General features: G+C 33.4%; 1 protein-coding gene across 2 annotated transcripts in view; it reads left to right on the forward strand.

Annotated features, from left to right (window-relative positions):
- The window catches only part of Hk (potassium voltage-gated channel subfamily A regulatory beta subunit hyperkinetic), a 398,149-nt gene that overhangs the window by 288,126 nt on the left and 84,868 nt on the right, over window positions 1-25,155 (forward strand). For both annotated transcript variants that reach the window (XM_072534383.1, XM_072534384.1), the window contains one exon: window positions 13,979-14,226. In XM_072534383.1, the coding sequence (XP_072390484.1) occupies window positions 13,979-14,226 (248 nt within the window). The remainder of the gene's footprint in view (window positions 1-13,978; window positions 14,227-25,155) is intronic.

The following is a 25,155-nucleotide window of genomic DNA, read 5'->3' on the forward strand; positions in this document are numbered from 1 at the left end:
CAAAGTTTACAAAAAGTCAAAAAAATAACAATAACAATTAAAATTTACTAAAATTACATTAATCATCAATATAACATAATCACAAAATAAAATATAATAAAATATACAATTCATTGCAAAATTTAACTAAATTGCAAATTGCATAATAAAACCTTACGAACTAGTTTACGAATAAGTTTAAGTTGCTGCATGTGATACCCAAATATATATATATACAGTCCATCTAATTTACAAACCGTTGCACGTCATTATCTACGTCAGAGATCGAAGTTGACATAATTGCCAAAGTATAAAAAATCCTGAATCCATTTTCAATCCAATCCAATCAAATAGGTCACATAATTATTATTATACTCTTTACAACGACTATTTAAATTCTTACGTGACATTTTTGAAATAAAACACACTAATTTTGTTCTAAAAAGAACAGATTTTATTAAATAGGTAAAAGTATAAAACAAGAGTATAAAACAAGTTGTATTCACTTTAAAATTTAAAATAATAAAGTACAAAAAGTGTCAACACCGCAACTGTCAAATAAGTGTTACCAATTTATGCCAAAATATCACCTTCGTTCGATTACAGTTACAGTGTTTTCCGAACAAATGTTTTTCATAAAAACGCTTTATAATGCATTTATACAAATTAAATGAAACATATCGTTGTCTATTTCTTTAAGTTAACATTAATAGAAATCTTTAAATATTAGTTCTACGCGTATATAATAAAATATGTCTAGTGGCTGTAATGCCAGTGTACTCGGCAAAGTGATTCTAAAAAAGAACACACCTACCGCCTAAATATTTCGTGTTGGTATCATGTGACGCCACGGGCTATGACGCCGATGACGTGCAGCGGTTTGTAAATTAGATGGACTGTATATATATATATATATATATATATATATATATATATATATATATATATATAATACTTTAGTTGCTTGTACCTAAAACGTACTGTAATTTCTTAGTTATTCGTTAAGAAACTATTCCACCGAATAATATGGTCTTTCAGATATATAGGCCTTTGTCAATTTACGAAACTTAGGAAAGAAGTTGTAGATTTAAGTTGCAAAGGGAGATGGTTGTATAATTTTTTTGTCGAATATAATATAGAGTAGTCATGATATCGATTTCAAACAGGCGTTTGATGGAGTAGATCGACAAAAGATGTTAAAGCAACTATCTATGTTAGGGATACCCAATAAGTTGGTTAAACTTATACGAATGACTCTGGAGGGTTCCAAAGCTATGGTGAGAATAGATGGAGATATGACGCAGGCCTTTGATATTGAAAATGGAGTTAGACAAGGGGATGCCTTATCAACAACACTTTTTAATCTAACTTTAGAAGCTGTTGTTAGAAAACTGGATGTAAACGGCTGTATTAATACAAGATCTATGCAAATATGCGCATATGCGGATGATGTTGCCATAATAAGCCGCAACAAAAGGGTATTGAGCGAAAAAGTCATAGAACTGAAACGAGAAGCTGCTACGTTTGGTCTATATATAAATGAAAGCAAAACAAAATATATGGAGTGCACAAAATCGAATGAACATGAGAATCTGAAGGTAGACAACCATACCTACAAATATGCCTCCACTTTTCCCTACCTAGGCTCAATAATAAATGACAACAACAACATCAGTCAAGAAATACAAGCACGGATTCTTAGCGGTAATAAGTGTTTTTATGCATACAAAGACTTAATGAAAAGTAAGTTACTGAATCGTGAGTCTAAGCTGAGAATCTACAAAACAGTAATTAGACCAGTGGCCACATATGGATGTGAAACGTGGACCCTCTCAACCACTGATTAAAATCAACTGAGAATATTTGAGCGCAAAATACTAAGGAAGATATTTGGACCAACCCAATGCAGCGATAGTTCGTGGAGAATTAAAATGAACCACGATCTGGATGAACTAATGCAGAGCGCAGATATTGTCAGATTTGTAAAATCACAAAGACTAAACTGGCTTGGTCACCTAGAAAGAATGCCAGATAATCGAGCTGTAAACGTAGTCCAGAGATGGAAGCCCCAAGGAAACAGAACAAGAGGAAGGCCCCGTAAAAGATGGATAGACGACGTAGAGAGGGATCTTAAAACCATGAACATCAGGCAGTGGCGAAGGAAAGTATCCGACAGGGCAGAATGGAAGAACATTGTTAAGCAGGCCAAGACTCACAAATGGTTCTAGCGCCATTAGAAGAAGAGAATCAGAAGAGTCATGATTAGCTTGCTGGAAAAATATGTAGGTGTTTACGAATTAAGCAAACAGTTTCTAGAATATATAAAGAGGGAAGAGTGAATTGTTGAATTTTTTCCCGTCTTTTTTGTAATTTAAAAATAACATCAGATTGGGCAGCTGTACTAGAACCCCAAAAAGGAAGGCCATATCAAAGATGAGACTCGAACAAAGAAAATATGTCATTTTGGAAGATGCTAAATTGATTTCCTTCAAAACAGATCTTATTGCATAGCAGGCTAAGCCTAGTTTCTTACCTAACACATCGATATGAAGGGACCATTTAAGGTTGCTGTCTACAAATATACCAAGAAATTTTACAGAATCAGCAATACTGATCGGGCTGTTATTAAGAAGCAAGGGTTGAAGAGCTCCTTTATAGGATAATGCTACTGTCTTATCCACGTTAAAAGAACGAAAATTAGAGCCGGACCAGGTTTTTATTTTAAGTAGATCAATAGTTATAATTGCATGAAGAGTTGCAATATTAGAGTTCCTCCAGGTAATACTGATATCATCACCAAAAAGAAAAATTTTTCCATTGATTTTTAAGTTACTGATGCCATTTATAAAGATAAGGAAAAGTAGAGGACCCAGTACTGAACCTTGTGGCACTTCACATGCAATGCTTTTCTGACTGGAGTTAGTATCATTGGCTCTAACCAGTTGTTTACTATACCTCAAGTAAGATTGAAAGAAATTCAAAGAAATACCTCGAATTCCGTATAAATTTAGTTTTTTTATCAAAATGTCGTGATTTACACAATCAAAAGCTTTGGCATAGTCACAAAAAATAGTGACAGTATAAAGATTATTGTTTAGTGCTTGATAGACTTCATGTAGTACAGAAACCATAGCATCGCTGGTACATTTATTAGATAAAAAGCCGAACTGACATTGTGATAAAATGTTGTTTTCAACGAGAAAGGACATAAGTCGAGCTTTTAAAGCTCTCGTTAACGACAACGGTCAACGGGTCGATTTTGAAACCGTTCCGTTGACCGTTGCTCAGTGTCTTTCAGGTTCGTATGAATGTTTGTTCACGCAACGGCAACCAATCCGTTGGTTAACTTTTCACCGTCTACGTATCCAGTCCCCCTCGGCATGACGTTCGTCGGACCGGTGCAGTGAACCATTTTAGTTTATGCAAGTGTGTTGACGGCGTTGGACGAGCATCCGTTGTTTCAATAAATTTCTTTCTTTGTTGCCGCTAAAATATGGATTTTGATATGGAGATTCCCACGGTCGAAAATCGACCTGTGTTGTGGGATAAAACCACGGAATGATAAAAAATCTATTGAGTTTGTAATTTTTTTTAGTTCTTTTATAACCGAAAGTTTTTATTCTGTTAAGAATATTAAAATTTATGAACCGTCGACACGGGTACCTGTTTAGCATCGGCCCGTTACCCGTTAAAAAAAAGTTCGTTAACAAGAGCCCTTATAAGTCTTTCAATAATTTTGGATAGGACCGGTAGTAAGGCAATAGGTCTATAGTTGTAGACATTAGATTTTTCACCACCCTTATGAAGAGGAATAATAATGCCTGTCCTTATGCACTCTATAAATATACCTTTTTTAAAGGAATCGTTAATTATTCTATGACTTTTAACACATATTTTTGAAGATTTAACAACGTTTTTATGGATAGTCCATCAGTACTATAGGAAGATTTGCTTTTGATACTACTGACTGTTTGAATCAGTTCAGATTTATCAACTGTTCCTATAAAGAATAATTCGAGACCTTTTTTGAATTGGGAAGATAAGAAATAGAAAATCTTCTTCTTCTTCTTTGTGTGCCGTGCTTGTATTCAAGCGTTGGCTATCGTCATATTGACAAGCTGATGAAATGATTCTCGGTCGGCAGCTAGATGAAACAGTTCCTCGACCGTTCGACCTGTCCATTGTCGAATGTTACGCAGCCAGATTTTGCCCTGAATGATTAATCGGAGTAAGCCATATTTAGGTCCTCTCATTATATAACCGAAGTATTGGACCTTTCTCATTTTGATGATGTTGATCAATTCTCGCTCTTTGTGCACGGTCTCTAGCACGCGTTCGTTAGATATGTGTGCTGTCCACGGAATTCTGAGCATGCGACGGTAACACCATAACTCAAACGCTTCTAATTTGTTGAGATTTTTTATTTTTGTTGTCCAGGTTTCACATCCATAGAACAAAGTGGACCAGACATAGCACTTAAATACTCTTAGACGTGTGGTCAACGACAGATTTCTACTGCATAATACAGAACGCCAGTTAATAAAGATTTTCCGTGCGAGTTCTATTCTGGTCGAAATTTCCTCGTCAATTTCAACCCTGCAGTCAATCAAGCTACCCAGATATCTAAAGTGTTCCACCCTTTCCAGGATTTTGTTATCTAATCTTAGCACTGAGTCTTCGATATTAATTTTTCCGACCACCATCCATTTTGTTTTTTTTGCGTTGATTGTTAAGCCCTTTCAGTGCATTCGTTGTTTACAGCATTCAACAGGGTTTGAAGATCTTCTAGATTCTCTGCCATTATTGCGGTGTCATCGGCGTATCTGATGTTGTTATTAATTTCACCACCGATCTTAACACCTTCGCGGCGATTATTTAATGCTATTTCAAAAACTGGTTCAGTGTAGGCATTAAACAACATCGGTGACATAACACATCCCTGTCTGACACCACGCTTAATAGGAACTTTAGCTAAAATCTCTTGGTCCACCTTAACACAAGCGGTCTGATTGTAGTAAAGATTTGTAGAAAATCTTGTTGTGGCAAAATATTGGATGGTATATTTTTACTCACATTAACAAAGTATTCACTTAGATTTTCAGGATGTGGAAGAGAAAATGTTTGAGCTGTGTTAGTTTTATTTCGAAAATCGTTTATTATGGACCAAGTTTCTCTTGCAACATTTTTAGAGCTTCCCAGATATATTCAGGGACAAAGACGTTGGTAGTAAATTTCTTGATGTACAGTAGTGAACGCATATTCTTTGCTGATATGCGGATACCTTTAGTAGTCCAGGGTTTGTGATGTTTTGACCTAATTGTAATTAAAGGAAATGCCTTATTGAAAATACAGAAGAGCCTATCTATTAAATCACTGAAATTATAGTCCACGTCCACAGAGGGAAAGTGCCACCTAGAAGTCAAGCACAAATTTTTATAATTTACGAAAGTTCTGAGCGGAAAAAATCCTACCTAAACGTTGGGTTTTCGAGGATTGTTTGTTAAGAGTGTTAAACTTGATATATACTGCTTCATGACCAAATAGTCCTGCATTAATAATTGTAGAGCGTATGTCAAGGGGTGAGAAATCTGAGAAAATATAATTAATTATGGTAGAATTATTAAGAATGCAAAAAGGAAAAGAGTTATTAACCACAATAAAAACAGCCAAAATTGAATACCTCGGTCACATCATGAGGAACAGCGAAAGATATGGGTTGCTGCAATTATTTCTTCAAGCAAAAGTAGAAGGAAAACGAGGACTAGGAAGGCGAAGAATTTCCTGGTTGAAAAATCTATGTACGTGGTTCTAAACAACCACAAATTTTTTTAGAGCCGCAATTTGCAAAATATAGATTGCCATGATGTTCGCCAACATCCGAAACGGATAAGCACTACAAGAAGAAGATGGTAGATGTTGTTTTAGTAATTCTTGTAGGAGAATTAACGTGCATTGTACATTAAAATACCTCAAAAATACATTATACAGATCCTCCTCCTCCTTAGTCCTAATACCTTTGGGATGTGGTGACATCATCATGTCTTTACAGTTTTTTCACGATTTCCGTCAATCCTTTCCTGCCCTGGGCTAGTTGTTCGGCTTCATGTAACCCTTGGTTAATCAATATTTTTGTTTGATCTACTCAACGGCTTGGAGATCTTCCCCTAAGTATCTTTTCTTCAACTCTACCCTTGACTATCAGTTTTTCCGTCGTACCTGTTCTAGCAATGTGTCCAAAATACTGCAAATATCTCTGTTGTATTTGTTTAAGCAATCTATCCTTTACTTTAAGTTGTTCTAATATCGATACGTTAGTGCGATGATCAATCCAGGATATTCTGAACATGCGGCGGTATACCCACATTTCAAAAGCGTCTAGTTTATTTTTATCCGCTTTCTTTAAGGTCCACGTTTCGGATGCATATATGGCTATGGTAAAAATGAGTGCCCTTACCAGCCTTAGTTTTATGTGTATTGTTATGCTAGAATTTTTCCAAATTGTTACCAGTTTCATCATAGCTGTTGTTCAATCACAAATTAACCCCTTAATTTGTAATGTCACATTATTCTTAACTTCTTAATCTATTATAGTTTCACCGTGTATAAGTGACATTGTGAAAATGATATCGAGTAATATTTTAATAATTAAAGTCCATTCACCTGTTAATGAATTGTCGAATAATATATTGTTTCTAATTGCACTTCCTAAGTATTGCAATGATGGTCTAGATTAAATGGTAATGTAAGCTAATAGTTCAAAGTTGGTTAGTATCATAGAAGCAATAACCTCTGTGCTGAGGTATGAAATATTTGTGAGATTATAAATTGGGGATTTGAGCTCATTTGGGTACAGTCAATCATAAGTAGTTACCTAACGAACATCATATTGTGTAATTACCAGTAGCTGTCAATAAATCAACACCTTTACTCCAGAACTTCAACCTTTTATTATACCTATCATCGTCGATCGACAAGAAGCAGACAAAGGGGCATTTACAAACCCATTCGAACCTCAAAACTACGTTCGAAACTTTCCAGCTGTTCTAGCAATAGTAAACCTTCTACGTATCTCTCTATCACACCCTCCGTCATTTGTTATTAGGGACCCCAAGTATATGAAACTATTTACTGCTTCAAAGCTCCCAATTTCGTTAATGTGTTGAAGATTATTTCGAGCTCTGTCTACTATCATGATCTTTGTCTTACTCCTATTTAGCTTTAGTCTATATGTTTTGCTTTTCTCCTCCAGACATCTTATACGGATACTTCGACTTAATTAAACTAAAATTAGCAGCAACCTTTCGTTTACATTATAAAATTGATAGATTTAATTTAATACACATGGGATCCAGTTGTGGTTCCCCTACATAACTTAATAGAACTTGTTTATTGCTTGATGGCCTTGTAACGATGAAAATAATTTTAAACTTTAATTATAAACTCTATTAATTACTTAGAAGAGTCCTGAACCATTTAATTTTCCATTACTTACATAATTACCATCCTGAGCTATCAAGAAGTCAAGTGGGACGGGGCTAAAAAGAAATTTTACACCAGTTACCTCAGCCCGGTGTAATTACTTTAGTAATTTAGAAGACACTGCTACCGCCATATTTGTACAAGTCAGTTTGTTACAGGTAAATTATTTTTTTAGATTTGAGCACTAAGTATTGTCAGTATTTTTAAAGAATATAAAAGACTTGTGAATTACCAATGATTGGACGTCCATATAAAAACAAATCAAGTGAAATGGCTCTTTTCACGTTTGTTATTGCAAAGTAAGGGCAACTTTGAAATTGGCCACGTAGGTTGTTGATAATGAACGTTTAAAAGAAGGTAGTTTGTACAAAAATGTAAATCGTTCGAGGAGATTTGCATTAGATGATTTTTTATGACTTAAAAGGGGACTTGCTCAACAATAATACATCGTGCATGTTCACCATGTGCAAAGTCACCAATCTTCATCTTAACCAATTTTACAGGAACCGCGAAATTCTGTGGTAGCTTTATTTCGCTTATGATTTTCCTAATTATTATAATTTGTTGTAAATATTTAATGAGGATTTTATTTCACATACATTTTTTACAGTCTGTCAAGTATCTACTGAGAAAATTAAAAAAAAATGAACATTGAGGATTGTGATACTAATACTTTAACTTTGGTTACTTTGATACAAATTTCGCTGCCTCCAAGTCATTTGAAATGGGTCTAGTTAAATCAAAAGACATTCTTGTCATTATTAATTTAATTTGCACAATTAGGGCCATATTTTCTTCAGTTTGTGAACCGCAGAATGAGTCTTCGTCGTTAGGTACGCTCTTTAGATCCATGTTCTGTACAGGTTCTTTGTAGTATTCCAACGTTGGATTTTGGAACCTTTCCAGCAAGTTCTTGACATCTTCTAACTTCTCCTGACTGACATTTTGTATATTGTTGGCTTCAAGTATAGTAGGATTGATACGAGATAACCTTTCTTTAATCTTGGTTAAGCTTCGAAACACTTCAGTTGAAACGTTGAAATATGGATCATCCTTCACCAAAATGTCCCCAGTTTTTTATGGACCGCTTCAGATAAAATCTTTTACATTCCTACACTGCCTTGTAGCTTTAATGAAGCTATCAGCCTTGGTCATCCAGTTAAAAAAAATCTTGGTCAGTCAACAAAACAGTGGTATTATCTTTCATTTCATTGTAATATTCTGCAGCATTTGCTACAACTTCAAGTTTTTTATTTCTCTTTCAATCAGCCCAAAAATCTTATCCGGAGGGATAAATGAGTGCCCCCTAACAGGGAATAATAGCTCAATTGTCTTCATATTCACTGGAGCTCGCTAGCATAACCATATCATACACATAGTAAGCACAACCCTGTTCTTATTTTGACCACCACATCCTTATCACATCACAGTAGTTACCTTTGACATATATATTTGGCATAAACGGTGCCAGATTGCAGAGGCTACATGATTGAAAGATTTTCCGTATTGGTCCTAGATCCAGCAATATCTGAATGAGTTCTGAGGCCCAAGTGCAGCCTTTGAGTATCCCTGAATGACAGTGATTTTATGTAAATAAAGCTGCCTGCTGTAATATGCCTGCTGGTCTAGCACTTTTGGTGAGGACAGGTTTTTCTGAAGTTCGAAGAAGAAAGTGATTATGTTGGTATTTTCTTCATTCGGTTAATTATAGAATACCCTGGCTCGTAGTTTGTGGATTTTTTTTTGACATATTAAATTAGCTTTCTCACCTCCTTCAGATCATCTAATTTTTTCCTCTTGTGATAAACATGTGGAACACATATCTGTACGGGGTGTATGAAGACCTAAATTAAAATTTTTGTTAAACACCTCCTGAAAAAGCGTCTCTTGACAGGTTCATTTGACGGATCACTTGAGTAAAAACGGTAGAGCTCAGTAATGTAAAGTTTTTTGACAGATCGTCGGGTTTGCCACGGCAATAATGTGACTGAATGTATTTTAGCTTTATTATAAAAGCCATAACACGTTGCTTCGTAGTTAAAAATTTTGTTGTCTTTCTGTCTCTACCCTTTCTTTTAATTTATTATTGTCTTTTTCACTGATTGTTTCAACTCTTTGTCATGTAATACGAAATATATTCAGAAATGCCTTTAGGCAGACATTTAAAACCATATTATCACTTAAATTAATAAGATATTTGCACGTCGTTGTTTTCGCTGATCTCTTGGATCTCCCTTCTTGCAATTCTTGCTGCTTACGTCGTCTTTTTATATTCTGTATTTCAATACTATTTAATGTAAATGCATTTTGTGCAATTTATGTTAAATTGGAGTAGAATCATTTGTTGACTTCTTCAAGTTGACTTAGTTTCAATTTTATGCACTCAAAAGCTGTTGATTTGTGCTGGCACTGTTGTTTTGGTACTTTTCCAATGTACATATCTCAAATAGAAAGAAAATTGTTTTCAGATCTCCTGAAAAATTGGTGGGTCAAAAACAAGAGATTTTAAATTCAAATAGAGGTTTAAGCCATACTGTTACAAATAGTACACTTACCTGAGACGTTTCTTATATTTCCATTTTTTAGATTATCTAATTCTTTTCCGGCATTTAGTTGGTGTTGGTGAACGGGTGAAATATCCATTTTTTTTTGTATTAACTTAAAAGTTCTTAAATTTAGCACTAATTAAAGTAAATCGGTAAATGTTTCTTGTTTACGATATTTAGGTCACGTGAATGAAAGAGTCTCCTGATTGGCCCTTTTAAACATTGATTGTTTTGATACGGAAATCTTCCAAAAACATAAGTTACTTTGAAACGGAAGGCCAACTTTGTGATGTTTTTTAGACAAAAATTTGGCTGTTTTAATACTCTAACATTACTGCCAGTCGATAGGTATTAATGAGACGAATCCAGGGGAGTGGGGCGTACATATCTCAAAACTGGAAAAATGACGTTTTGGCGATTTTGATACTGGACGACTCAATTGTAGCGAGCATCCACCAAAATCGGTTGTCGTTCGGAGAAATATGCTTTGAAGACAGACAGAACGTCTCTTGCTATATCACGGAGAACAATATATTTGTTTTTTTATAAAGATTTATGTGTTATCAAGATATACAAAAAAGCTTATGCTGGTTGGTGTAAAAAAATACTGAAAAAAATTCGAACCGGGGTGTACAAAATTCGTATATAACATTGTTACAGGAGAACTTGGATATATTCGTATAGCCAACCTGAAAGTAGACAACATTCTGTTGCTAGGATATTTTAAAATGAACCGAATATCATTAAACTTAATCTTTTCAAGAAAATTATAGTAAGATAATAACTATCCGATATATCATTTTCCTTTTATATATTTCAATTATCTTGAATCTACCTGGTTTGACGTACCAGATTATTCATCTCACATGATATGTAATGCACGAAAGTAAGAGAAAAACAAATAATTACAAACCGTTCTATCTATCTGTCTATACAGCCCTTGCTGTCCAATTTTGGACATAGGCCTCCTGTTCCTTCTTCCACGTCTCTTTATTGTAGGCAGTTTGTATCCACTTCGGGCCTGCGTGTTTCTTTAAGTCATCTGACCATCTCATTTGTGGCCTTCCTCTGTTTCGTTTGTAACTATATGGTCTCCAGTGTATAATCATCTTATTCCATCTATCGTCTTTCTGTCTTATGGTATGTCCAGCGAACTTCCACTTAAGTTTTGCTATCTGCGTTAATACATCGGTCACTTTTGTTTTGTTGCGGATCCAAGTATTAAATAAAGAAAATCCGACCGGAGAAATAAAGAGAAGGATACAGTTGGCTTGGGTATCCTTCGGAAAACTTTCCTATATACTACAAAATAGAAAATACCCCCAATATTTAAAAACAAGAGTCAACCAATGTATACTTCCTGTTCTCACCTACAGTTCTCAAACTCGGACGTTTACAAAGGAAAACATGGAAAAAATAGCAAAGACCTAAAGAGCCATGGAAAGGCAAATGCTGAACAACAGGCTATCAGACAAGAAAATAAATACTTGGATTCAACCGTTACTTGATGGAAAATAATTTTATTTAACAATAGAACACTAAAACTAAGTATGTTATAAGAACTATTCAGAGAATATTCAAGCAAATCTTTCAAGTAATCCCCACTCTTTTTGGAGGTACTATACGTGGGTCTAGTGCTTATCCTAATGTAATGTATAATAAAGGTGGGGATGTAATAGATCAGAATGGTGATGAAATAGTCAATCTTTTTTCCAGTTATGTTTTAGGTACATATAATGATAGTGAGTATAATGTACCTAATTTTAAATTGGACTATAGTGTGGATTTTCAGATTCTGAAGTTTAGTCTGACTGATGTTTTCGAGGGGATTATGAGTTTAAAATCTACATATTCTTCAGGGCCTGATGGTATACCTACTGCACTTATTAGGAACTGTATTTTTTCCCTTTGTAAACCTTCACAACAAATTTTCAATTTATCATTGTCATCATCTGTATTTCCACAATATTGGAAAAATAGTTTTCTTACACCTATATACAAATCTGGCAATGGCGAGTGTATTAACAATTATAGAGGTATAACTATTCAATCAGCAATCCCGAAACTACTTGATAAATTGGTATCGATAAATCTCACCTGGGCTTGCAGAAACATAATTATTGATGAACAACATGGATTTTCTAACGGGAAGTCAACAGTAACAAACCTTGTCAATTACCAACAATACTTGTTGGGTGCATTTGAGAATAAAATTCAGGTCGACAGCGTTTACACTGAATTCTCAAAGGCCTTTGACCAGGTTAATCATAATCTTTTGGTCCACAAACTTCATGCATCTGGCTTTGGTGACCCCATTGTGAATTTGATTAAAAGTTTTCTGATGGGATGTACACAGCAAGTTCGTATTAACAATTATATTTCAAAAGAATTCCATTGTTATTCTGGTGTACCACAAGGGTCTCATTGTGGTCCCTTGTTTTTTAACTTATTCATTAACGATATTGGTAAGGCTATCAAAAACTCACACTTCCTACTATTTGCTGATGATCTTAAGTTATTTCGTTGTATACATAATAAATCGGATAGAGATCTCCTGCAAGATGATGTAAATAATATATGTTTATGGTCAAAACAAAATGGTTTTAGCTTAAATCCAACTAAATGTTCTTGTATTTCATTTGGTCGTATAAATAATCTAATAGCTAATAGATCTCTTGGATTCAGTTACTGAGGTAAGAAATTTGGGTGTATTATTGGATTGTGCATTGACATTTAGAAGCCATCTTCTTAAAATTAAGGAAACAGGATTTCGTAATCTTGATTTTATTTATCGTAACAGTCATGATATCTCACCTATTGTATTCAAATTATTGTATTGCTCTCTGGTACGCCCAGGTCTTGAATACTGCTCTGTTGTTTGGTCCCCATTTCATCAAATATACATTGATGGATTAGAGAGCGTCCAGAGGAAGTTTCTAAGATCTTTAGCTTTTAAAGCATATATTAATATAAAAAATACTGAAAATTATTTCATAGATTATTCTATAATAATGTCTCAATTTAACGTTTTTAATGTTTTAAAATTCTAAACAACGTTATCAATTGTCCCTCATTATTAGCCAATGTACACTTAAACACAATACATAAAACTCGACACACTGCACTCTTTTATATTTCTTTTCATAGGACTGATTATGCTCGTCATTTTCCCTTGCCGAGAATGCTCAGCTCTTGCAATGACTTCCTATTGGATCCTTTCTGCCCAAACATTAATGCTTTCAAAAGGCAACTTAAGAATGTAATTACTGATCTAGACATGTGATGTTTTTTTTATCTATATATTTTTTTAACTTTTGTGATTTGATATACTGTTTTAATGTACAAATTTTAACTGTTTACTTGTTTCTTTGTTATTGTTTTGATGTTTATTGTACATGATTTTTACTTTTTACTATTTGTTGTATTTTATTGTAAATGGTTCTACCGTTGAAATAAATAAATAAATAAAACCTTTTTTTTTTCAAAACTTCCACAAAATTTATTTACTATCACATTTGTTTCGGCAAAGTTCCTTTCTCAAGTGATCTTTTTTGGCATGCGTTTACACTTTATGATCTTTAACTGAATAAGTTCAGTTTTGAAGCAATTTTAGATGTTCTTGCTTATCGTACAAAATAGGACTTATTATAACAAAATTATAACCAAAACCACTTGAAAAACTCATTGATAATATTGTGAGCGAACCTGTGTATATAGGATTCATAATAATTCCACTTTTTCTTTGATATGTCCACTACATTTGTTATATATTTTATCCTAACATCTTTTTAAATGTAAAATATTATAATTTTACAAGATCTTTTTTATATTAAAAGTATTTTTTTTTTGTAGTAAATAATATTTTATTAGTATTAGTATTTTTCATTTTACCCTTTCAAAACTTTGTGATTCTTTTCCTTTCCATCTAAATATTAAATTATATTGCTTATAAAAAATATGCTTCTTTGTTGCAGGTGTCGGGCGCCCATAGCCAGTCTTGACTGCATGGAGGAATTTAGTGCTGGCAGTGCCCTTAGCGCATTGGCGGAAAGAGGAGGTCCAGGCGAGTCCACCATTACCAAAGAGCAACTGCTGCTCAGCGGGCTGACGCATTCTGCTCCTGCAGTTCCTCTACAGCTAGCGAGACAAGCATGCGTTACGCCAGGGCTGAGGTACAGAAACTTAGGAAAAAGTGGATTAAGGGTCTCAAATATTGGATTAGGTAAGTTCATACAAACACTAAGATGCATACCTATATACTACTTTTTCCTCTCCTTTTATTTTCTTTCTTTACTTATTTTGTGCTACATCCGAATTAGTCGACATAGTTTCACATATGCCTTCCCTCATTTATCATTACCTTTGCCTTTATCCGTATATGGGGGGTCGAATTCCCTAATTACATTTCTTCATAAGTTTGTATCTTAGGTTATACCAGATTACCAGTATCAATCTCCTATCAGTCTCCTGAGCCCCTAGACATCTACACTGCACTGTTCACTATTAACTGCATTACTGCTACTGTGGACGGTAGATGGCTCATTTATACTGCCGATGACTCCGTGATTCACTGACGTGGAGTTTGGGTGGAGGTGAGGGTTGTTCTTATTAAGACAATACTGCCGTTTTCAATCTCTATGGCTTCTCCAATAATTCTATAATTCTTGGTTTACAAAAACGAATAGGGGCTATGGTTCTAGAGTTTTCAAAATCAATTTTCTGACCTGTATGAAAAGATGGTGTTGACCTAGAGCTGAAATTGAGACGGAATTGAGAACAGAAATAAAATGTGGGGAAAATACGAACGGGAAATATATAAATGAGAGCAATAGTATTACTTTTCGACCACTTTTGAATGGGGGAGTCAGCGAATTTTTACTAACTTTTATTATATCCTTTTTATAAAAAGAAGCCTAGTTATTTTTTAGGTCCCTGAAATATGCGCCTCGAAAGGGTCAAAAATTTACCCTATATTTAAAGAGCTGTATCTCTGAGTTCAGTAGAGCAATTTTAACTCACAATATCTCATTTTTTTATATAATGTCAACTATTTGAAGAAATAATTTACAAAACCAAAAGTTTTATTTTATCTTTTTATTGAATTTTTGTGGCTCAGACCTTTAACTATTTTTTTTGGCCGTCTAAAATTTGAGCAGCTTTTTGCTTCATAAGTAAGTCAATACATATGGTTGTTAATGATTTCTCTCATCTGTTTAGTTATTGTGCAATATTAAAACTCAACTGATTATAAAATAATAGATAACACCTACATTTTAAGCATTTAAGGAAGCCTTTAGGTGGTTGAGAACCAAACTTATGGTAGTTTTAATTTTAACTTTAATCTGAGGTATTAAATTTGTTTAAATTTTAAGTTTTTAGGAAGTGACGAAAATTTTGATTTTAAAAAATGTAGAGGGATTTATAATACTGTTAGTTTCATAAAATATTTAAAAATATTTACAAAGGCACGTTCTGCTGAGAAAATGCTCATAAATTGAAAAAAAAAAACATAAGTTCTAGTCCGTTAGCACTGTTAATAAAAACCCATTTGGCCCAAAAATTGCATAGATTATACTTTTTTTCAATATAATTAAGATCGATGAGTATTATAAAGTTCTCTACATTTTCTAAAATCTAAATTTTCGTCACTTTCCAAAAACTTACAATTTAAACAAACTTTTCTGTTTTTCAATGTGCCTCCAGTAAGTTGTCATTCCATCGTTTTCGTGATCTTCTTACTGATCGTCTTCCTATTGGGAAACCGTCTCTTGCCGTCTTTACTACTCTATTTGTTGTCATTCGGCTTATATGATCGTTCCATTCTACTCTTCTATTTCTTACCCAGTTCTTGATGTTCTCCACCTTGCATCTACGTCGCCGTCGTATATCTGTACTTCAAGTTGTGTCACATAATGTCTTACCATCAATTTTTCTAAGTGTTTCCATCTCTGCTGTTTCTAACATCATTTTTGTCCTGTCTGTGTCAGGTCTTGTTTCTGCCGCGTATGTCATTATTGGTCTGATGACTGTTTTGTAAATTCTGTATTTCGTTTCTTTCCCGATATTTTTATTTCTCCATATTGTTTCATTTAGGCAGCCTGCGGCTCTGTTTGCTCTATTCGCTTGATCTTCTACTTTAGTTTCGAGATTTCCGTAGCTAAATAATGTGATGCCTAGATATTTAAACTCCATCACTTGTTCTATTTACATCTTTATTGCCGAAATATTGGCGACATTAGTGTAGATGAAACGGAATTTATTGGACCTCAAAACATTACACCGGTGCCAATCTTTTAAAAAAAGAAGGAGTAGGGCACCTGGAAAAGCAACAATTATTACCTCGTCTCCATATAAAGACGATAAATAAATTCCTCTTCAAAATAAGGCAAAACAGTAAAGCGAAAAGTGTTAACGGAATTATTAGATAACCAACGACCATCCTTCAGTGGCCAACACCTACGTACCTAAGACTAAAAAGAAGGTAATATTTCAAGTTTTGTCTTCAGAATGCAAATCAGTAAGTTTTAAAGACGATTCTTCAGATAATGGCATGATAGATATTACAGCAGACAATCCTTAAGAAGAAGATGCTACTGGTTTTATTTGGATGGAAAATTCTTCCTTTTTTTATCTGGAAGATAAAAAAGGATGGTCTGATGACTGTTTTGTAAATTTTTCCTTTTATTTCTTTCCCGATATTGTTCTTTCTCTATATTGTTTCATTCAGGCAGCCTGCGGCTCTGTTTGCTCTATTCACTTGATCTTCCACTTCGGTTTTGAGCTTTCCGTAGCTAGATAATGTAATGCCTAGATATTTAAACTCCATCACTTGTTCTATTATCTGACCTTCCAGCTCCAATTTACATCTTGGTACATTTGCTCTTGTAACCATGCATTTTATCTCTTTTTTTAGCGTTAAAGATTAAAATTAAAATTAAAACTACCTTAACTTTGGTCTTCGACTACCTAAATGTTTTCTTAAACCCCTAAAATTTAGGTTTTGTTGTCTATTTTAATAATTCGTTGAGTTTTAATTTTGTAGAGTAATCAAACAATTAAGATAAATCATTGATGACCACATGTGTTAGCTTGCTTATGAATCAAAAACCTCAATTGTTAGGCGGTTAAAAAAATAGTTAAAGGTCTAAGCCAAAAAAATTTCATAAGTAGAGTAGACATGTTGTGTATTCATATAGAATTATCCTCACCTAAGTTTTTATGCTTTTTGAGATTGTCAGGAAAAGGTACTATCAGTTTACAAATGAAAAAAATGTGAATTTCTAAAAACTGATAATTTTAATCTACTAGATGGATTGTATCACAATGTACACTTTATCAATGCTCGCTTAAAAGATATTTAAAAATTTACCTGTTTTAAATTTTAGGTTTGGTTAAATTTTGACAATTGAAAATCATAAAAGTTATAGATTTTCAAATAGAGGTTAAAAAGAGTTCAACTCAATTTTTAGGACGTCAAAATTATAGTAAAGGCCCGGGCCAAAAACTTCGATAAGTAGACATTGTTGTATACATTCACCTAAATTTTTTTGATATTTGAAATTGCCAGGAAAAAGAAGTATCAGTTTACAAATAATAAAAAATACTATCATCGGAAAACTGACTATTTTTAAACAGCTGTATCTTCGAATTTACTAAATGGATTGTAACTTTTAACGTTTTCATAATTTTTTTCTTGTTTGGTTAAATGTTGACACTTTTTGAAAATCATAAAAAATTTTCTTTTGGTTCTTCTTGACCTATAAAATAAAACTTATGTTTTGGGGTTTTCTAAATTATTTCTTTTGTAAAAATTAACATTATAGCAAAAAAATGAGATATTATGAGATAAAGTCGCTCTACTGGGCTCAGAGATATAGCTCTTCAAATATATAGTAAAATGGGCTCAAGCTCAATTTTAGGGCGTCAAAAAAATAATTAAATGCTGGGGCCAAGAAATTCGATAAGTAAAAATTGTTGTATATATACAGAACTACCCTCACCTAAATTTTTATGCAATTTAAGGTAGTCAGAAAAAAGTACTATCAGTTTACAAATGATAAAAAAGTCGATTTTCAAAAAACTGGCTATTTTTAAACAACTGTATCTTCGAATATACTCAACGGATTGCAACTTACCAATGCTTGTTTGACTGGTATTTAAAAATCCTTTCATATACTCGTTTCCATAATTTTTTCCTCGTTTGGTTGAATTTTGACAATTTATTAAAAATCATAAAATATTGTGAGTTTTTTTTTCTTTCTTCTTGATATATAAAATTAAACTTACCTTTGTCTTGTTGTAAATTGTTTCACCAAAAATTTAACATTATAACAAAAAAATTAGACCTTGTGAGTTAAAACCGGTTAATAGATATAGCTCTTCATTATCTCTCTATTATACTACTTTTACTAGGCTACCTTTTTAAGGTACAATGATGGTAAAATCCGCGAATCCCCTCCCCTTCCCTACAAAACTCTTTAAAAAGTAAAAATATTGCTCATATGTATATATATATATATATATATATATATATATATATATATATATATATATTATATATATATATATACTGATAACTTAATTTTGAAATTCCATACACAAAATCAAATTAAGTATGATCTAATTAGCAAATGAAAACAAAAAATTTATTTAATGAATTTTAATGTAGACGCCAGAATAATAAGTATATGTTTTTCTCATCTCAGGTTTCTTAATTGGGTTCAAAAACTTTACCTTTTCTTTTAATAACGCTTGAGAAAAAATAGGAGTAGAAAGAAATAAATAAAAGAAATCAATTGGTGCAATAAATTCAAGATATAATAACCAAATACCTTTGTAGATATTCATATACTAAATAAATATCTTATAAATAAATGTTACCCTAAATTACTCTGTTGCATACAATTAACCATAAAACAAATTCAAATTAAATATAGTTCAATCAATGTCTCGTTTACAGAATTTGCCTCTGTATTTTTCTAAAAGAATTTACTTTAATTATTTCCTTCTCCAACAAACTTCTTCCCGCGTTCTTCTTATAAAAATAAAACTGTCGACAAACTCCTAAGAGTGTTTATTGCTCCCATAGGAGGGCCAAAATTCTCCTTAGCTATGCTTCGCTCTAAGAATAGTTCATCATCATATAACGGGGGTCCTACGGCGATTGCCGCTTCCCGCATTTCAGCCTCCATCTTTTCCTATCCCTCCAATCTCCCTCTTCTAAGCCTCTAGATTGCATTGTTTTTGTAATTTCTCTTCTCCAGGAATTTGGTGGTCTTCCCCTTTTCCTTCTTTCTGGCGGAACATACATTAAGGCTTTCTTTGGCCACCGCTCCTCCTCCATTCTCATCACGTGACCATACCATTGTAATTTCCTTCCTTGTATTCTATCTGAAAGAGTATCTCTAATTCCTGTACGGTTTCGTATTTCCTCATTCCTGATTCTTTCCATTTTCGATACTCGACATGACCTTCTAAGATAATCCATTTCCACAACGTCTACTTTATCTCGTTCATTCTTTGTCATGGTCCAACATTCGGCACCATATGTGGTAATTGGTTCTACAATTGCTCTGTATACGCGAAGTTTGGTATGCATCTTTATTTTATTAGACCACAGTAATGAATTCAGTATTCGGATGCATTTTTTCCCTTGGGTTATTCGGTTTTGTACATCTATCTTAACTCTGCCATCTGCTGATATGATGCTTCCTAGATATTTATACTGGTTGCAGCCTTTTATGACTGCGTTTTCAAGCCTCAGATCTGTGGTATTTCCTCCAATTTTTAAATATTCTGTTTTGCTTATGTTTACAGTAAGCCCCCATTTGGCATATTCCTCAAATAATTTTCGATTCATATAATTTATATCTTCCTCATCGGTTGCAACCACCACCTGATCATCTGCAAACAACAATGTATACAGAGTTTCTTGTCCCACTTCGATGCCCATAAATCTACATTTATTTCTAGAATTCCTCAATGCTTCTTGGATGTATATTTTAAAGAGTGTCGGTGACAAACAGCATCCTTGCTTTAGGCCTTTAGTGACTTTAAATTCATTTGAGGTTCTGGTTCCAATTTTTACAAAACTAACTGCATTTTCGTACAATTTATATATCGCTCGGATATACGTCGAATCCAATCCGGACCTTTTGAGGACCTCAAACATTTTCTTTAACGGGACACTATCATATGCTTTCTCAAGGTCTATAAATACCAAATGGGTCTCTCTACTTCTTTCGACACGCTTTTCAATTATTTGTCGTAGGATAAATATATTATCAAGGCAGGATCTTCCGGTACGAAAGCCGCTTTGTTCTTCAATATCTTGTATCTGTCTTTCAACCCTCTTCTTTAATATTCTGCCGTACAACCGGCCCACAGAGCTCGTCACACTAATACCTCTATAATTGGAACAGTCTCTTTTATTCCCTCTCTTATATATGGAGCTTATATAAGATTTATTCCAATCTCTAGGAATTTCCTGGTCTCCACACATACATTTATTGAAAAGGTCTACTATTAATTCTAAAAGTGCAGTCGGCCCATATTTAACCAGCTCTATGGGAATGTCTCCAGGCCCTGCGGCTTTTCCGTTTTTAACCTCTTTTAAGGTTTCCGTCAATTCAGATAATGTTATTATAGGGATTTCCTGTCTTTCGTCTCTGTTGTCTATTATTTCCCTTATCTTTTCCCATCTGTACTCTACTCTATCCTCTTTCAGCAGTTTCGTATAATATTCTTCCCATTCATTTAACTTTATGAGAGAAATGTTGTCTTCATTTTTCTCATTTTTCCTAAACTGTTTTAATGTTTTCCAAGCTTGCGCCACTTTTGTTAAACCCATAAATCTGTCCAGTTCATCACACTTAGCCTCCCAGTTTATATTTTTCGCCTTATCCACGTCTTTTTTAACTTCTCTATTCCATTTAGCGTATATTTCTCTGTCTTGAGGATCTTTGGATTGAAGCCATATGTGATATGCTTGTTTTTTCTTGAGAACTTTCTCTTCTAGTTCCGTTGACAACCATTCAGGTTTTCCTTTTTTCCGATTTTCAACTTTTCCCAGTGCTTCATTTGCCGCTTCATGAATATATTTTTTAATTACCTCATACAGACTTTCAGGGTCTAAGTCCTTTGTTTCTATATTTTTTATTTTCTGAGCTATTCTAATTTTATATAAGAACTTCGTCGAATCTTGTTTAAAGCTTTCCAGGTTATATTTTATGTTTTCTATGGTTGTTCCTATGTCTGTTACTTCATCATTTTTGTGACTTGATTGTTCTCTCTTAAATGTCACCATTACTTTTGCAATAATCATATGGTGGTCACTTCCACATTCTGGCCCTCTAAACACCTTCACGTCCTTCGTTTTTAGTTTAGAATCTTTACGATGAATGAAATAGTCAATTATTGATTTTAAATTCCTGGTAGGCTGCGTCCATGTAAATTTATGTATATTCTTATGGGGGAAGAAACCATTTAATATTTTCAAAGAATGTGCCTCGCAAAAATCTATTAATCATTGACCATTGTCGTTCAGAATGTCTTCTCCATATCTCCCTATTATTTCACTGTTGGAGCTCTTTCCGGTTCTTGCATTAAGATCACCTAAGATCCAAATTTCTTTCTTCTTATTAATTGTGGCTAGAACAGTTGTTAACTTGTTAAAGTACTCTTCCTTGCTGTCAACCCTTGAGTCATCCGTCGGTGTATATGTTCCAATTACCACTATTTCATGGCCATTTTTCTTAATTTCCATAAGGATAATTCTTTCATCTATTTCTTGCCATGATTTAATACATTTTTTCAGTTTCTGATGTATTGCTATAGACACTCCCCTTTTAGCTCGTTCGCTCTTTTCTACGCCACTATAGAAATGCAGGTATTCGTTTATCTTTTCATTTCCTCTTCCTTTTTGCTTTACTTCAGTTAATACACAGATGTCTAGTTTCATTTTACTCAGTTCACGGAAGACCTCCTCTTGTTTTGTCCTTATTCCTTGTGTGTTCCAAGCACCCAAATTCATAATCCATTTTCTTTGCGAATGATCCCTTTTAGGGTGAAATACGTATAAGCGGATATACAGACGCACTATCGTGAAATCAAATCTTAACGGTCTTTTTCCTTTTATTCCGGTATACTTTTTATGAATACTAGAAACCAATTCGCTAAGGATTTTTACTTAGTTGAGGAGACATGTCGTGGAATGCAATTTTTAGATTCCCCATGTCTCTATTAATATCTTTATCAACGTCTATTTTGCCTTGCAATTCTTAGAAGGCACAGATTAAAGCAAAAATCTGAATTTGGTTTCGAAAAATTAGTTTACGGATTTATTAATTATTTTACTTACAAATACTGTAACTGCAGCTTTCAACACTTTCTTTGCACTACTTTTTGCGACAATAATTTTTCTTTCACCGGTTTAAAAAAACAAACTATCGATACACTCCTTTCGATTTTGTCTTCACTCACCTCCAGTCCAACAGCAGATGATCCTCCTTGCTTTTTCAATCTCATTCCCGTCTGTCTATCTTTGCATTCAACCAAATTCCAAAACTATCCAAATTCTTAAAACTCAACTAATTTCTTCAAATTCCCGTAATTGTGTACAAATCATACAAGACAGTAACTTTCTACTTTCCCCTTCTTCTCCGTTAATGAGCGCTTTTGAGGTAACAGAAATGAATCTCTGAAAACGGCAGGTACATATCATATTTCAACGCAACCTATTATTTACAAAATATTCTCAAATCTATTGATTTCCATAATTTAGAAAGTCTCAGTTCAAACATAAATCTAAAATTGACAAATAATATATATATATATATATATATATATATATATATATATATATATATATATATATATACCGATTCGGCAAATTTTCAACTACCGTATACGTTATTCAGTATGTGGAACAAAGATAACACTTAATTGTTTGAATACGAGTGAGACACAATCCACGCACTTGGAGTAGCGAGTCTAATTTTTAAACAGTGTTGCGAAATTTCTGTAACATAACTCCTTCTAAAACATTAGTCGGATACATGAGTGTAACATAATGTTTAAATCCACTACAGTTCATTGTAGAATGAAAATTAATATTGCCCCAACAAACCTTACATGAAGTAATCATGTAAGTATTATTTTTTAAACGATTATATCATTACTTCATTAATTAACAAAGAATACTGAATTGAGAAATTGAGATGCGACAACAGCGTGAGCTAAATAAATATCGCACTTCAGTAGGCAGACAAATAGTATAAACCATTTGTCCCCTCTACGACTTCCCCTCAAAAGAATAGGCGGTCCTTATCTGTACAGCAGGTTTAAGGTCAATAAGGTAAGGTCTGTTTCTTTGATTTTTAGCTGTCGTGGTAAAAGGTTGAAAACAAATAATTAACATGCCAAGCGTATACAGTAGTAGAACCTCGATAAGTTAAATTCCAAGGGAAAAACCAAATATTTTAAGTTATTCAGGTTTTAAGTTATCAAGGGTCTATGTTGTGATGGATTAATATAGGTCAGAAGTTCATTAAAATATAGGCATTTATTATACACTACATACACTACATTCATTTATTATATTCGTTACAAAAAGTTAAAGCAATAATTAAAGGTATAGTCTACTAAAAAAAGTCTGAGATTTTCTTTTGATTTAAACAATTCATAGATTCTAAATCGATTTGATTTTAAATAACATAGAGAAGAAAATACGTTATCTTTTATGTTTCTACACTGGTCTATAAATGATCGTACAGTCGTTATAGCACTCTTGCTTCGTTGATTGATATGCTCTTAGATGAAGTTTGTGGGTCGTCATTAAATTCATCGTCTTTATAACTTTAAATACAGTGCATGTTGTTATTCCATTATTCAGGATCATTATTATCTTCCTCTTCAAAATGATTTCTTGAGGTTCTGAAGAAAAACCACAGGTTCTAAAGCAGTTTTTCACTGTGAGGAGTGTTACGTTTTGCCATGTTTTGTTCATTATCCTCATTACTTGAAGAACATTGATAGAAGAAATCGTATTTTGCTCCATATCAGCTATCATTCTTCTAACAACTTCTTTTCTGTATAATGTTTTAAAATTTTTAATGATACTCTGATCCAAAGGTTGAAGTTGTGATGTTGTGTTTGGTGGAAGAAATTGTACTTTGATTGCCTTTAATGGTGGTATACCTCCGTGTGCTGTTCAGTTGTCAATGAACAGAACAATTTTTCTATTTCAAGTTGCCCTTTGCTAATCTATATTATTCAGCCATTTTTTAAAAAGTTCTGCTGTCATCCATGCTTTTTTATTGGCTTCATAATCCATGGGTAGTGATTTTAAACCTGCAAAACACCGAGGTTTTTTTGACTTACCTATATAATTAAAGGTTTGAGTTTTTCTGTGCCCTTAGAATTTGCACAAATCAGAATCGTAAGTCGTTCCTTGCTGTGTTTTTCTCCATGACATTTTTTATTTTTGATGTGGCGTACAAAACCGAATCTATATAAAAAAAATTATAAAATGTACCAAATATAAATCAGACGTACACCCGGAAAGAAAAGTACTATACGGTGACAGTCTGGGAATGGCTCGCGGCTAGACAAAACAGTGGAGATGGTCGTGCGGTCCACAAAACAAAAAAATCCGAAGTTATATCAGGGGCGCCAGGTAAATTGGCCCACAGCCTTCCCTACGTTATTATTCAATAAACCACCAACTTACCAATAGGTTTACTACTAAAATACTAAGTAACAGTATACAACCTGAATAAATAAAAAAAAATAAATGAAATTGTCAGATTAGAATTTAGTCAATTTTAATAAATAGATTCCCAAGATAGTTGAAAATAAATACATACATACTACATATTACAATATTATTTAACTTTACCATAGGCTTAATAAAAAAATAATATAAAAATGCGGCTTCTACTTGCCTAACAAAAATTCATAAGTTATTTCTATTTAACAGAACAAAATGAAAGGTAAGACGTATAAAAAGTACCGGACGCTAAGGGGTGTGCGGTTCAATACCAAACAAAAAAAATAATTAACGCAAATAGGACACCACGTGAGCTCAAGTGCGTGCGCAGAAAATAATATAAAAAAAATAAATCTCAAATATATATAACCCCCCCTTAGACGC

The sequence above is a fragment of the Diabrotica undecimpunctata genome, chromosome 6 (assembly GCF_040954645.1).
Source record: "Diabrotica undecimpunctata isolate CICGRU chromosome 6, icDiaUnde3, whole genome shotgun sequence".
NCBI classification, from domain to species: domain Eukaryota; kingdom Metazoa; phylum Arthropoda; class Insecta; order Coleoptera; family Chrysomelidae; genus Diabrotica; species Diabrotica undecimpunctata.